We start from the raw sequence: 16,834 nt of genomic DNA on the forward strand, positions 1-16,834 counted from the left end.
TACCCCAAAACAGTAGACAGAACAGGTGTGTCTGTCTGTTAATAGCCTCTTGGGAAGTGGCAGCATTTTCGAATCTGTGCCAACACCAGCTTGAAAATGATATAGGGGAGGTAGCTGGACATAAAAAGACGCAACACTTTGATTTTGTTTCCCAACACTTTTTTCCCAAGAAATACACTAGAAGGCTGAAGACTTACTTCAAAGTTAGTTCAAGGTAAACTTGTTACATACAGGATTCCTCTGTTACATACATACTCCTTTCCTTTTGTACTGTATTTTGTCTTGTTACTTTGTCAATAATTAGTGTTTATATATGAACAATGTATGAGAGTTTCACATGTTGAGTTGTGGTGTCACTGCTTTCTGAGGAAGAATTTTGGCCTGTACATCTATTGCATTGCTCAAATTCGGCAGCTGCAAACTGAGCACACCCTTTTACTTGGCCATCCCAGGCCAGCATCCAGAAATAGACCTTAGGCCCCCATCTTTTTGCATGCCGTATCAAAGAAATGCTGAATCTGTAAGCATTAGGCAGTTAGCTTATTCTCCTCCCTCATTCCACTTGTTATGTTCCATCCTACTAGCATTCAAAACAATGTAGGTAACAAGTAAGATTTTATTAATCGCATTAGCTGGCAAAGTCTCTAAGAGGAGAAACGCAAAGATTTACGGCCACTTTTGTAAAAAAAAGGTTTAAAAAAAACTGGCAACCTGAATGGGAAAGTAAATTACAGTGAGAAATTAAAGAAGTTTCTAAGTCAACCAATATAGGAGGTGGTGGCTAAGTAAATAAGTTTTGACTTTTATAATTTCCTAATTAGGGAACTGATTTAGAAAACCTGGAATTTAGGATGCCTGGGTGGCTCAGTTGGTTGAGCGTCTGGTTTCAGCTGAAGTCATGATCTCATGGTTTGTGGGCTAAAGCCCCATATTGGGCTCTGTGCTGACATCTCAGAACCTGAGGCCTGCTTCGGATTCTCTGTCTCCGTCTCTCTCCTGTCAATAATAAAAAAAAATTCTGGAATTCAAAAATACAGGTAAAATCCAATCTTAACAGATCAAAAGTGTTATACTGTATTTAACTCCACTTTTGTTGAAGAAAATTTTGAAGAGAATAAAGATAAAACTCTACATGTATACTTATATGGAATCGGGTTTATGTCTTATTTAACTACTGTTCATTTTGTGAAGTATGCTGTCACTTTAAAATACTCTTAACTGCCTTTTAGCTGCTTAAAGAAATTATGAAACACTGAAAACTACTAGCAAAGAGATGCAGTATTTCTAACTAGATGCCACTGGTCTAGTCAGGCTGGTGTCTTCTCAGGCACAGCTCTGATTCAGGGATGGATTCATAAAGAAATGAGGCAGATGAGGTTAATGTACCAAGAGCAGAGTAAACTTGACCATTTCCTTCTCTAAACACATTTTCAGTGTCAAGACGTGACAGAAAATAATTGTTCTTTTCGTTCAAGAGTTATGGTTCCCAAGGAGACAAAGGAATAGAACTGAACTTATAAATGAAGATATTACTTCAGTTCCTTGGCTGAATATAATACACTTTTTATATTCTTAAGGGACACATCTCAAGATGTTCCTGGCTTTCCCTCAGATGAGTTTTTTTGAAAGGCATATATATCCTCTGAATACCCTTAACACTTCCAATTAACCAACCACCTTTCAAGCTTTAAAATTTTTCTTGCTGGTATTTTGACACAACATTTGTACAAACCAGTCTTGATAATCATGATTAAAATTTGTCCATAGTCAAACAAAATTAAAACAATGAATTTGTTAAAACTTCAAACATGAGGGGTAGTATACTGCAGTTGGTTCTTTCCACTTAAGAGCTAACAAAAATTTAACCTAATCCATGTGATCCATCACATTAGCATGTATGATTTTAAATGTCATGACATTCAGGTTAAAGATAAATTTGAATATGGAAATCATTAAAAATTAGAGAGGAAGAATGATATAAATCAGTGACACTAGAATCAGAATAATTTTTCTCTTAAGAAATGAAGTTTTATTTATTTGAAGTGGCACTGTTACCAAGTAATCTTTGTAACACATATGACAGAAACGTTTAATGTAGTTTGAAGACTCCTCAAATAATTTTTTAAATTTACTGAGTAATCTCTACACTCAATGTGGGGCTTGAATGCACAACCCTAAGATCAAGAGTCATATGTTCCTCTGACTGAGCCAGTCAGGCACCCCACCACTTGAATAATTTTTAAACATGATACATTTCCATTCTTTAATATAGTGACCAATATTACTTTGCTTAATTTACTATTTTTCATATTCAATACCAAACAGGATGAATTATTATTTTAAAAATGCAGTAAGTCAAATTCAAATTAATGTGTTTGACTAATACTGATAAGACTGCCTCATCTCCTGTCAAAGGTTTATTTTTCTAGACTTGCTTCACTATTACTTTAAAATTGTATTAGAAATTGTTCACATTATATATACTTCAATTAGGATGACATTCAAATCACATTACATAAAAGCCTATGTGACCTAACCTAATGTAACACATGCAATACAAGAACATTTTCAGAAAAGAATCAACTCAATATATGGGAAAGATATTGACATCTGTTTGAATAGAATGTGTTAAATGTCTCATTGCGAAGAGGAAAAAAGGAAATAAAATGACCAGTCAGGCTTCATATCAATTAGACAACTTTTACTAAATGAGAAAACTACATTTAAAATGTGCTTTAAAACAAAATGGAATTAGAAAAAAAGACATATGCATTTGAAAGAACTTTGCACTGTGCTGAAAATCAAATCTCTTGCAGTAATACAATACGCCAATTCATAAAATGTAAGTTAACAGAATTCTCAATTTAACGTTTTCAAAGACAATATTAAGGTCAAGAATTTCACATCAATGGTAGCACATATAGAAGAAGGGCATTATAAATATGATGTCCATCCCTATGAAGCTTACAAATTTGACAATACTCAATAAAAGCTTTTAGAATCACATCCAAAAGGGTCGCATCCAAAGAATCTCAAATCTGTGTCCTGTAAGTTCTCCTTCTAAAATCCTTATGTTGACTTTTCTACTCCTTGTTAATACTAACCCTTTAAAAAAAGAGAACAGGAAAAAAATGCTGCAATAAACCCTTGATCATGTACAGAAATTATTGCTACTATAGCTCACTACAAAGCAGGTCTATACAATATCGTATGAACTTTGATCATGAAAAATCAGAATAAAAATCTTTAGTGACATAAGCCTTACAATCGTATACAACATTCACATGGCAATATTAGACAGTTAAGCACCCAATAACCATCGTTGACAAAATGTCCCACTGACCAGCATTCATTTAAATACATCCTTCGTACAGAGGGAGGATAAAAGAGATAGTGTCAGCTTTCCAAGGCTTGTCAAAAAAGGATTCTCATGTTCTGTGGATCTAAAAACAAATAGCAACAACAACAACAACAACAAAAAACCCAAAAAAACAAAACCAATGCAGGTGAGGGTGTTATCAGAAAGTTAAGCATGCCAAAAGGTGTTTCGTGCGAATTAAAACCTAAAGCCAAGGTACCACATAATCACATTACCAACTAGTTGGGTAATACTATATGAGCCTTATCTTAAAGTTAAATGAAATGCTACTGCACAATAGAGCATCAATAAGTTAAAAATTAGAGTGCACAAATCCAGATCAGTGGCAATTTCTGTATAAAGCAAAATATTCACTATCAGCTGTGAAGTCTGCCCAGTCAAACTGTTTGATTCAATCACTGGATTGGATAGTTGGCCTATTTTTTGAAAAATATCAATCTCTGAAATTCATTTTTACTGTAATGAGGCCTAAGTTTTCTTAGTAAGGTTAAACAGGTACATAAGTAAATAAGCAAGGGAAACTAATAGTTGGTGAATGTCTTTAAAGCTCTTCCCACATTTCACTTGTAAAAATGTTCAGGGGAAAAAAAATTTTAATATTTGCTGTTATTCTAGCAAAAACAAAACAAAACAAACAAAACAAGCCCAAAATAATTAAACGACCAAGCAACACTAAAACCACATTACACAGATGGATCATCATGCTTTCATCTGGTGTAACTATCACATCTAGTTTAACTGGGATGCTTTTCAACTTTAAAAACTGTGATACGTGAAGATGTAACTTTAATGGGTAATTTTGAATTTGAATTTAACTTTGCTGAATATTATAACAGAGTATACTTATTACAATACAGTGTAGCACATCTTTCTATTAGAAAAAAATTTAAGATCCTTTACCCGTCTCCTTAAGTTAAAGGTGTGACATCATAAAGGGTGTCAAATGGCTGGATGGTTTTACAGTGCACACTTATATATTATGAAGTATGTCCTTAACAAATCTGATGGTTTCTTTATAGAGTTCCTTTCTTCACCTTTTCTTCGGTGGATTAGCTGTTCGAGGTGGAGTGACAGGACGTCCTGAATTCAGTCCACCATACTGGTACTTAGCTTTCTTTTCAGATGGTTTCAATATCTTAAAATAAATAATTTATTAACAGTGTTATTCTTTCAAGTGCAATAAAGTTTAAGAAAATTATTGTTATAAATAGTAGGCTTTTCAAAATATGAAATAAATTTTAAAGGCTCAATAGAAGTATAGAAAACAGAAAAGTTCCATGGACAGTTCTCACATTTCGAATGTGCAGATGACTGAATAGTGAATATTCCTATCATCTGTCAAGCCACTGATAATTCAAAACCTCAAACACACAAGTCCTACCAACTACCCAATCCTTAGATTTAAGTAACAAATACATTTTTTTAACTAATGCATCTCTGTGGTAAGGAAAAAACACTTAGTTTATGAGTCAAAACACCAATGTTGGCTAACAGACACATGAAAATATACTCATGTCACTCATCGGGGAAATACAATCACAACTATGATGAGATACCACCCTCACACCTGTCAGAATGGCTAAATTTAACAACTCAAGAAACAACAGGTGTTGGCAAGGATGTGGAGAAAGGGAATCCCTCTTACACTGTGGGTGGGAATGCAAAGTGGTGCAGTCACTCTGGAAAACAGTATGAAGGGTCCCCCACAAGTTAAAAATAGAACTGTCCTATGATCCAGCAATTGCACTACTAGGTATTTACTCAAAGGAACAAATAGAGTACATATGCATCCCAATGTTTACAGTAGCACTATCAACAGTAGCCAATTCATGGAAAGAGCCCAAATGTCCACTGATTGATGAACGTTTAAAGAACATGTGGTATAAACATACAATGAATATGACTCAGCCAATCCAAAGAATGAAATCTTGCCATTTGTAATGATGTGGATGGAGCTACAGTGTATTATGTTAAGCAAAATAAGTCGAGAAAGACAAATACCATGTGATTTCACTCATGTGGAATTTAAAAAACAAAACATAAACACAGGGGAAAGAAAAAATAGAGACAAACCAAAAAACAGACTCTTAACTATAGAGAACAGACTGAGTTTGCTGGAGGGTTGCTGGAGAGGAGGTGGGCAGGGGGGTGAGTTCAATGGCTAATGAGTATTAAGGAGGACACTTGTACGAGCACTGGGTGTTATATCTAAGTAACGGTTCACTAAATTCTACTCCTGAAACCACTAATATACTGTATGTTAACTAGAATTTAAATAAAAACCTGAAACAGTAAAATAATAATAATTCTGCCACTATTTAGAGAATAGTTAGTCACAAACTCTTTAATCTTAATTTTTATGTGTAGATCTTTTAAAAAAGCATTATTTATATATTTTACATATCAAAGTCCAACTGCTTTCAATGTACATGTTGATGATTTTAAAAATATTTACAGTTGTACAACCTCTGCTGTAATCTAATTTTAGAGTTTTCTCGCTCCAAAAAGAAATCTTGCTCCCATAAGCAATCATTCCCCATTTCCATTCTGTATTACTCTGAACTTCAACTTCCTTCAACTCCAAGGAAAAATTAATCCTTCTCTATTGGTTTGTCTTTTCTGGCTACTTCACATAAATGAAATCATATAATATGTGGTCTTCTGTGACTGGCTCATTTCACTGAAATCATGTTTTTGAGGTTCATTCATTCTGTAGCATGTATCAGTACTTCATTACTTTTAACTGTCAAACAATACACCATTTTATGGATAATCCACACTTTGTTTTCATTCTTTTCTTGATGAACATCTGGGTTGTTTTCCATTTTTTGACAATTATAAAGAATGCTCCTATGGAAATGCATATACCTATATTTGAGTACCTGCCTTCAGTTCTTTTTGGGATACTTATGAGTGGAGTTGCTGGGCCACAGAGAAACTCTGTTTCACTTTTTGGGGAGATGCCACACTGTTTCCACAAGAGGCTGTACCATTTTCCAAACCCCCCAACACTACTGAAGTGTCCAACTTCTCCGCATCCTCACTAATACTTGTTACTGGCTGATTTTTTTTTTTTTAACAAATAGTTTATTGTCAAATTAGTTTCCACATAACACTCAGTGCTCATCCCCACAAGTGTCCTCCTCCATGCCCATCCCCCCTCCCCCCCACATCCATCAGTCCTCAGTTTTTGTCAGCATTCAAGAGTCTCTCATGGTTTGCCTCTCTCCCTTTCCCCCACCATTTCCGCCCTTCTTCTCCCCCTTGTTCTTCCGTCAAGTTCCTCCTAATCCTCCTATACGTGCAAACATATGATATTTGTCCTTCTCTGCCTGACTTATTTCGCTCAGCATAACACCCTCAAGGTCCATCCATGTTGCTACACATGGCCAGATTTCATTCTTTCTCATTGCCATGTAGTATTCCATGGTATAGATAAACCACATCTTCTTGATCCATTCATCTGTTGATGGACACTTAGGCTCTTTCCATGTTTTAGCTATTGTGGAGAGTGCTGCTATGAACATTGGGGTACATGTGCTCCTATGCCTCAGCATTTCTGTATCCCTTGGGTAAATTCCTAGCAGTGCTATTGCTGGGTCCTAGGGGAGTTCTATTGTTAGTTTCCTGAGGAACCTCCACACTGTTTTCCATAGGGGCTGTACCAGTTTACATTCCTACCAACAGTGTAGGAGGGTGCCCATTTCTCCACATCCTCGCCAGCATCTAGAGTTCTCTGATTTGCTCATTTTAGCCACTCTGACTGGCATTATTGGCTGATTTTTTTAAATTATATTTATTCTGGTGGATGTAAACAGAGCTTTAACCTATATTATGGATAGGAAATTTCAGTATTTACACAAAAAGTGTGTAGAAATGACTTATGATGCATCTTCTAGACTATACCAAATATACCAAAAAGTCTGGAGCATTTGTGAATGAAAACATAAATCTCTAACAAGTCTGTGAATGATAATCACTTCTGAATAAAACTGATTTATATGTATTTATATTATACCTGAAATGAACACATCAAAGTTTCATCCACACTCATCATTCCACCAGCATTATCAAACTCGCCACAGTAATTTGGCGCTGAAAATAGGGTTACCAATTGTCGCTTAGCAAAAAATTCATATCCATCTTCCACCACCTGTCAAAGGAAAAGTCAAAAGAAAAAACAATTTATAGCTAATTCTCAACTGTCCATATTAGTGAGATTGTGACAGACCTAAAAATAAACACTGTTTTGTTTTAGAAGCTTGAGTTTTATTTCTAAAGTTGTCTTCGAATATTAAAAATTTTTTGTATGCCTTATATATAATGGCAAGGATTCAGCTTAAAGGAAATAATAGTACATTTACGATAAATAAAATGTTTAAAAATCATACCAGTTCTAAGGCTCTCCATATGCTGACTGGTACAGTGTCTACAAGAACCTTGGATACCTAGTACTTCTTGGTTGATGACATATCACAACTACAGAATCCTTAATTCTTAAATGATTTAACATGGTTTCTAGACTCTGTTGTCAATTTGAGTGATTTAAACAATTTATATTTCTCAGCTCTACAAATCTGAGAGGTAGAAGCAGTAACATAAATATTTTATATTTATTTACAGTAGGCAAGAATAATTTTTGAAGACTTTTCGGCATCCTTTGATTAAGCAAAACTATCCTACAATACTTGCTAATAAGAAGTACGTCCAAAAGAATTTACATTTTTAAAGAAATCCTACCTTAGTATCAGGTACATGCTCCTACTGTAATTACCTCATGGTAGAATTTAGATATTAACCTTTTCTGTCAAGATCTTGGCTATTCCAGCTCGGCCACAGTCTTTGGGACTCAGCATATCCTTTCTGTTCCTAGTCTGCTTATTCACTTGTTCATTCACACGTTTACAAAATAAACAGGTTTATCGTAAAAGGATATAAGTGTAGCTTGTGGTGTTTCCCATCAGATGTCTCTTAATTTTAGAGATAACATGGTTGAAAATAAGCAGAATAGGATTTTGGAAGTGTCTGGAAAAAGACTGTCCAAAACAAGGTAGTTCAAAAATCCAACTTCTTAAAAAAAAAAAAAATCTTTAAAAAAAGTTTTATCCATTCAATTTGAGAGCAAAAGAGAGAGAGAGAGAATCCTAAGCAGGCTCTGCACCACCAAGCACAGAGCCAGATACAGGGTACAGAGCCAGATACAGGGCTTGAACTCATGAACTGCAAGATCATAACTCGAGCTGAAGTTGGACACTTAACTGACTGAGCCATCCAGGTGCCCCCATCATCTATTTTTGAAAAGATCAATGAATGGAAATCTATAGTTAAGAAAACTGATTACTAGCAGGTATCTTATTAGGAAACTTAGCAACTCTGCACTGTTATCTAGTAGAAGACTTCTATTAATTAGCTAAATCAGAAACACAATATTTACCAAACATTTGCCAAAAGCAAAGGATTTGGGGACTTGACTTCATTTCAACTGAATTTGAGAAGTTCTGCTAGGAAAAAGACCTGTGATATACAACATATGCATAAAATGAGAAACCAGTCATCTTTGTTTATCCACAGGATCACATAGAGAAGTAGTCAAGTATCATAGGGAGTAAAAAGCCCTCCCAAAATGGGAAGTACTGTGGTTCAGCACCTAATAAACTTTCCTTTAACAGACCTAGAAAAAACAAGGAATTTTAAAAAGTATTATACTTAGAAATTTCAAATACTTTTAGTACTTTCAAAAGTAAACAGAAAAGATTGATAAAAATGCCTTTCACTGAGGAGCACCTGGTGGCTCAAGTTGGTTAAGCGTCCGACTTCAGCTCAGGTCAGGATCTCACAGTTTGTAGGTTCAAGCTCTGCATCAGGTTTTGTGCTGACAGCTCAGAGCCTGGAGACTGTTTCAGATTCTGTGCCTCCCTCTCTGCCCCTCCCCCGCTCAGTCTCTGTCTCAAAAATAAACATTAAAAATAATTTTTAAAAAATGCCTTTCACTGAATGTATTTACCAGTTATGTTTTAAAGAGCATGAGGACCTGACATATCAAATCATTAAAATAAGCATTTATTCAAACACTAAATGCATGCTGCAGTATGTAAGTTTACAAGGCAATGGACATTTGGGGCTCCTGGGTGGGTTAGTCAGTTAGGGTCCAACTCTAGATTTTGGCTCGGGTCATGATCTCATGGTTCGTGAGTTTGAGGATTCTCTCTCTCTCTGCCCCTCCCCCACAAGCATGCATGCTCACTCTCAAAATAAACATTAAAAAAACCAATTAAAGCAGTGGATATTTAAAAGTCAACAAGTCACAATCCCTTCCTTAAAGAGTAGAGAATATAGTAGTGGAGGTGGATGTTAAAAAAAAAAGTAAACCTAAATAAACTATATTTTAAAAGTAAATATGTATCTTGATAATGAAAATTCAAAGATACACAAAAGGAGGTAGAGTGCAGTAAACTCTCATTCTCACCACCCTGATTCAATAATTACCAGGATTCTGCTACACCTGTTTCATTTATCTCCCTTTTCTCACTGATGTAATTTTACTTTTTTTTAGTAATCTCTACACCTAACGTGGGTTTTGAACTCACAACGATCAAGAGGTGCATGTTCTTTTGACTGAGCCAGCCAGGCGCCCCAATGCAGATGTATTTTAAAGCAAATCCTAGACACGTCATCTTACCTCTATATACTTGGGTATGTATTTCTAAAAAATGGACACCCTTCTTACATAATAATGTTATTATCAGAAGACTTAAACAGTGAACAGTGACTCCTTGATATCTAACACCCAGTCTATAATCGAATTTTCTCAGCTGTCTCAAAAGTGTCCTTTAATACTAGGGGCATTTGACTGTTATCTAAAATACATAAACATTATATTAAAATGGGATCAAGTATTTCTAGAACGCTTCAGACAAGCACCAAAAACTCTGTCAGCATTGTAGTATACCGCAAAATATAAATCAGTTTGAAACACTTCCTCCAAAGGGCGAGAAAGGGTTAACAAATTATTGATTGTGAGATCAAGGTATATAGGCTTCATCTCTTCTACTACTTTCCTTGTTAATTAGCTTTTTTGTGTAAGCAGAATTGTGTAAATAAATATTAAAATGTTCACAAGTTTTAGATTTCATACCTGATGAGCTCGACAAATCAAATCTAAATCATGACGATTCAGAAATTTACTGACTACATCAGCTCCAAAAGTGAAGGAAACACCACGATCATTTTCTCCCCAGCCTTGCACATCTTTATCTGGGTCAGACCACAGCAAATCACAGAGCAAACCTTTAAAGAATAAAAACACAGCAATGAAAAAACAAAATTAGGTTTATAAAGTATATCTGTATCACATTTCTTCTCATGCCCTCTTACCCTTTAATAAATAGTAACCATCACTTGCTCCCTAGTATCCCAGCCTACTGAATTCAGCCCCTCTTTGCTAGCCCACCCATACAATTTTGCCTGGCTGAAAGTAGCACCTCCCAACTCAACCCACAAACAGGAAGTATGTGTATGGCACACTCTAAGCACACAATATATGGAAAAGGCTGTTTCTTCTGTACAGTTTCTCAATACGAACAAGCAATTGACTCAGCATCATTTCCTGAATAGAGGCTACTTACACTATTTCTGGGCACCAATCTATTAAATTAATCCACTGATTTATCCCTAACCCAATAACACACTAAAGCTTTTAAATAAATCTTTATATTTGGTAGGGGTAGTATCCCCACCTAACGTTTTTCTCCAGGATTATCTTGGTTACTTTCAAACCTTTGCTTTTCCACATATATACTTCTGAATCAGTTAGTGTAATTCCATTAACTTAAGTGAGATTTCACTGGAACTGTATTGATCTAATGATCAATTTGAGGGAAGAAAACATTTTCTATAAAGGCCTGGAGGATTTAAATGAAATATGGATGAACAAAATGAGAACAGATTCTTGGCTTTATTGTCAGGCATAAGAAAAGAGGTCAGAGTTAAAAATATCTGGGAATCTTTATCATACTTGTAGTATAAATCTTAGGAGGGACTCAGACTACCTTGGGAATGTCAAGTGAGAAGACCACTAATGAGCTCTGAGGAACCAAACATTTAACATGCAGACAAAGGAGAAAGCAGAACGAGCCAAAAGTACTGAGAAGGAATAGTCAAAACAAAAGGAAGAGATTAGAACAGTAGAGATCTCCTGAAAGGGGTAAGAATTATCTAGAAGTAGGAAATGGTTAAGATTCAAGTACAATGAACAAGTAGAGCAGGATAAACCCCAAAAATGTGCCACTTACAATTGTATCATCAGACCTTAATGAAAGCTATTTGTTGCTGGATGAAAAGAGAACGGTAATAAGTCAAACTCTACTGAGACTTAAGAGGGGGTGGATGCTGAGATGGTGATATTAAGTACTTTTGTAAAAACTGTGGTGCTAAGGGATGCCTTTTTTTTTTTTTTTTTTTAGAATGAGCCAGTTTCAAGATTTTTGATAATCTGTAAACTTAATATAGGCTCTATGAGGAAAGGAGAACTTCTTTTTGAGTCCTAACATATCGCTTGTCTTAAAAGGGGAACCATCTAAAATTACCTTGTAGAACTAATTGGTGGTAATATACTCTTAATTTCTATCATTATTTCCTAAGCTCTTGCTGAGACGCTTTAAGAAGTCCACCAGTATACAAATCCCATTGGGATAGTCTCAAATCACCTTTTTGCACCAAAGTTGTCTCAAGAATTCTTTCCTGGCTGTTGGCTCAGACCCCCACCACAACTCCAAAGCTGTATCAGGTTTAGTCAAACACACTCTATATAATTATATTTAAAATCTGGTAAATGCATGTTTCCCCCCTTTTGTACTTAATACAAACTGTTACTTGTGCAACTAAGTTATGAAGCAACTTACTACAATATGCAATATATCAGTGGCTTAATGACAAGAGGATCTATACACCTGTTTATAATGGTTGATGTTTAATCAGGAGAAGCATTTTGAGTGATATTATCAGGATTTCAGTACACCGAACAAAACAATCCAATCACAATTGAAATAAAACAACCAAATGTACGTTCATAAAAGTTTGAAGGTTAGCCATGTTGAGCTCAGGCATTGGCTCATAAATATTTTCTAATGTTTTAATGTCTAATGTTTATTTTTGAGAGAGAGAAGGAAAGAGAATGAATGGGGGACAAGCAGAGAGAGGGGGACAGAAGATCTGAAGTGGGTTCTGTGCTGACAGCAGAAAGCCCAATGCAGGCCTTGAACCCATGAACCATGAGAGCATGACCTAAGCCAAAGTTGGATGCTTAACTGACTGAGCCACCCAGGTGCCTGAGTTCATAAATATTTTTTAATCACTACCTTTTAATAGACTCTTTTGATCTTATGAGTAGGAAATGTACTTAGTAGCCATCTAGTCCAACCCTACTTGATAATCAACTTCCCTTTACAAAATTACCAGTATGGAAAAAGAGAATCTCTTCAACAGTGTTCGGAAAACTGGACAGCAGTATGAGAAGAATGAAACTGGACCACCACTGGACCACAAAAATAAATTCAAAATGGATGAAAGACCACCAAAATCCTAGAGAACACAGGCAGCAACCTCTTTGACTTCAGCTGCAGCAACTTCTTATTAGACACATCACCAGAGGCAAAGGCAACAAAAGCAAAAATGAACCTCTGAGACTTCATCAAGATAAAAAGCACAGCAAAGTAAACAATCAACAAAACTCAAAGGCAACTTTCAGAATGGGAGAAGATATATGAAAATGACATATTGGATAAAGGTCTGGTATCCAAAATCAATAAAGAACTTATCAACACCAAAAGAAACAAATAATCCAGGTAAGAAATGGGCAGAATACATGAACAGACATTTTTCCAAAGACATATAGACCACTGAAACATGAGAAGATGTTCAATATCACTTATCATCAGGGAAATACAAATTAAAACTACAATGAGATACCACCTCACACCTATCAGAATGTCTAAAATTAACAACACAGAAACAATAGGTGTTGGTGAGGATGGGGACAAAGGGGAAATCCTCTTGCACTGCTGGTGGGGATGCATACTGGTGGAGGCATTATGGAAAACAGTATGAAGGTTCCTCAAAAGGTCAGAAATAGAACTACCCTAATATTCAGCAGTTGCACTACTAGTTATTTATCCAAAGGATACAAAAATACAGATTCGAAAGGGTACATGCACCCCAGTGTTTATAACAGCATTATCAACAATAGCCAAACTATGGAAAGAGCCCAAATGTCCATCAATTGGTGAATGGATAAAGATGTGGTGTACATACACACACACACACACACACACACACACACACACGAATATTACACCACAATCAAAAAGAACAGAATCTTGCCATTTGCAATGATATAGATTGAGTTATATTATGCTGAGTGAAGTCAGTCAGTCAGTCAAAGACAAATACCATATGATTTCACTCATATATGGAATTCAAGAGGCAAGTGGATGGGGGATGCACTAAATGGGTGATGGGTATTCAGGAGGGCACCTGCTGTCATGAGCACGGGTTATTGTATGTAAGTGATGAATCAGTGAATTCTACTTCTGAAACCAATACTGCACTCTATGTTAACTAACTGGAATTTAAATAAAAATTTGAGAAGAAAAAAAACTACCAGTAAACAATCCTCTCATCAGAAAGCTAAAACATCTTTATTTTTTCATTTACATGACATTCTTAAAATATAAAGGATTTCTAGACCCTTTGGCACTCTAGGCAATCCTCATTTTGAAGATATTCAAGTTGAGAACTGATGAATACAACATATAAAGGGTGGATCTGATTACACAAATAATGATAGGACAACTAATCCAATAACATACATTCATTAAAAAAAAGTCTGGTAGGGGCGCCTGGGTGGCTTAGTCGGTTAAGCGTCATACTGTCGCTTAGGTCATGATGTCGTGGTTCGTGGGTTCGAGCCCCGTGTTGGGCTCTGTGCTGACTGCCAGCTCAGAGCCTGGAGCCTGTTTCAGTCTGGGACTCCCTCTCTCTCTGACCCTCCCCTGCTCACGCTGTCTCTCTCTCTCCTAGAAATAAATAAAACATTAAAAAAAAAAAAGTCTGGTAGAAACAGATAGGACAGTTTTGTTTATATTAATGCGTTTAAACAGTAAGACAGTGTAATATAATAAAAATATATTTGGTTTTTGTTCCCATTCCTGGAACACAGCTCCTAAAATCTTTGGACGTTCCTGAGTGACAAGGGTATCTTTTTTTTAATGTTTACTTATTTGGGAGAGAGAGACTGCAGGCACGCGTGGAGAAGAGGCAGAGAGAGAGAGGGAGCTAGAATGTGAAGCAGGCTCTGAGCTGTCAGCACAGAGCATGACGGAAGGCTTGAACTCACAAACCACGAGATCATGACCTGAGCCAAAGTCTGTTGCTTAACCAGCAGAGTCACCCAGATGACCTGCGGGGTATTTTTTGTTATTCATAAGGAGCCCCTTTCCACCACACCTGAGTGTATGCTAATGAAATGATCCAGGTCCCTCAAAAACAAGTTACAATGGGGACAGTCAACAGCAAGACCAAACACAGGATTAGAGGATTGGAAATTTCAGCTGCCCCCTCCTCCTAGAGAGGTGGGCTAGAAATTAAACTCAATAAAAACTCTTGAACAACTGGACTTGGGAAGCTTACAGTTGTTGAACACACTGATGCTAAAGGGTGTGGAAACTGTTCCCCAACTAATACCTTGCCCGACAAATCTTTTCCATTTGGCAGTTCCTGAGTTGTATCCCTTTATGATAAGCTGATAAATATAAGTAAAGCATCTGAGGAAGTGGTTGTGGGAATCCCAGAATTCTGGCTGGGCAGTAGTGTAGGGGCACTCTTGTGAAATGGAGCCCTTAACCTGTAGAGTCCTGGCTAATTCCAGGAATTAGTGTCAGAATTGAATTAAATGTTAGATAGGTAAAGTATGGGAGAATAGGTTGTGATGTGGAAAAACTATAAACATTCAGTGTCAGAAAATGCCACCAAAAAATGGTATTGATGTTTTAAGCGAAAGGTGGATAGAAAAGCAGAATTTTACTGCATTCAATTCATAGGTTATCACAGCATTTTCTAATTAAAAAAATTTTTTTTAATGTTTATTTTCGAGAGAGAGAGGGTGCGAGTGGGGGGAGTGCAGAGAGAGGAGGAGGCACAGAATCTGAAGCAGGTTCCAGGCTCTGAGTTGTCAGCACAGAGCCTGACATGGAGCTTGAACTCACGAACTGCAAGATCAGGACCTGAGCTGAAGTCAGATACTTAACTGACTGAGCCACCCAAGTGCCCTTATCATAGCATTTTATGAATATAAATGCCATGATTAGTATACATCTTAGTACACATACTCGCACTCAACTATGAATAATTACCATTTAAAAGCCAACAGAAGGGGCGCCTGGGTGGCTCAGGTCATGATCTCCAGTTCGTGGGTTCGAGCCCCGCATCAGGCTCCGTGCTGACAGCCAGCTCAGAGCCTGGAGCCTGTTTCAGATTCTGTTTCCCTCTCTCTCTGACTTTCCCCTGCTCATGCTGTCTCTCTCTCAGAAATAAATACAACATTAAAAAAAAAAAAAAAAGCCAACAGAAAAGTTAGGCCTGAAATTTATTTAGAAAATTACATTAGGCTCATTTGTTCATCAACAGGGCAATTTATCCTCAACTAGAACTTACTTGCTTTTCTTTGACTTCTTCACTTACCTAAGAGTTATCCTGAATGTTTGAACAGTTAACTTTTAGCTAAGAAAAATTACTATATTTTAAAGATTTTATTTTTTAAGCAATCTCTATGCCCAATGTGGAGCTCAAACTCACAACCTTGAGATCAAGCATCACACACTCCAGGACTGAGCCAGCTAGGTGCTCCAAGAAAAATTATTTTAATTAAAACACTTTTGGGGCCCCTGGGTGGCTCAATGAGTTAAGCATCCGACTTTGGCTCAGGTCATGATCTCAGTTTGTGAGTTTGAGCCCCATGTCAAGCTCTGTGCTGACAGGCCAGAGCCTCAAGCCTGCACTGAATTCTGTTTCCCTCTCTTTCTGCCCCTCCGTAGCTCGTACTGTCTCTTTCTCTCTGTCAAAAATAAATAAACATTAAAATTTTTTTAAAAGTTTCGACTAATTTTTTAAAAATCCTTAGAACTTTTAAATTATTTTTTAAACAAAAATAAATGTTTATTCATTTTTTAGAGAGGGAACATGAGTGGGGGAGCAGCAGAGAGAGGGGGACAGAGGATCTGAAGCAGGCTCTGTGCTGACAGCAGGGTGTGTGATGTGAAGCTTGAACTCATGAACCATGAGACCATGACCTCAGCTGAAGTCATACTCAACGAACTGACCTACTCAGGCGCCCACCCCCAAATTTATTTATTCTTTTTAAGTAGGCTCCACACCCAACATGGGACTTGAACTCATGACCCT

At 36.6% G+C, this 16,834-nt stretch overlaps 1 protein-coding gene across 3 annotated transcripts in view; it reads right to left on the reverse strand.

The window, feature by feature from the left end:
- Positions 1-2,686: 2,686 nt before the first annotated feature.
- The window catches only part of PPP1CB (protein phosphatase 1 catalytic subunit beta), a 46,156-nt gene continuing 32,008 nt past the window's right edge, over positions 2,687-16,834 (reverse strand). For all 3 annotated transcript variants that reach the window (XM_077774194.1, XM_077774195.1, XM_077774196.1), the window contains 3 exons: positions 10,515-10,666; positions 7,398-7,532; positions 2,687-4,514 (listed from right to left, as the gene is read on the reverse strand). In XM_077774194.1, coding sequence (XP_077630320.1) covers positions 4,410-4,514; positions 7,398-7,532; positions 10,515-10,666 — 392 coding nt within the window. In that variant the 3' untranslated portion in view covers positions 2,687-4,409. The remainder of the gene's footprint in view (positions 4,515-7,397; positions 7,533-10,514; positions 10,667-16,834) is intronic.

Source organism: Crocuta crocuta, unplaced genomic scaffold, assembly GCF_008692635.1.
Source record: "Crocuta crocuta isolate KB4526 unplaced genomic scaffold, BGI_CrCroc_1.0 scaffold246, whole genome shotgun sequence".
Classification (NCBI taxonomy): Eukaryota; Metazoa; Chordata; class Mammalia; order Carnivora; family Hyaenidae; genus Crocuta; species Crocuta crocuta.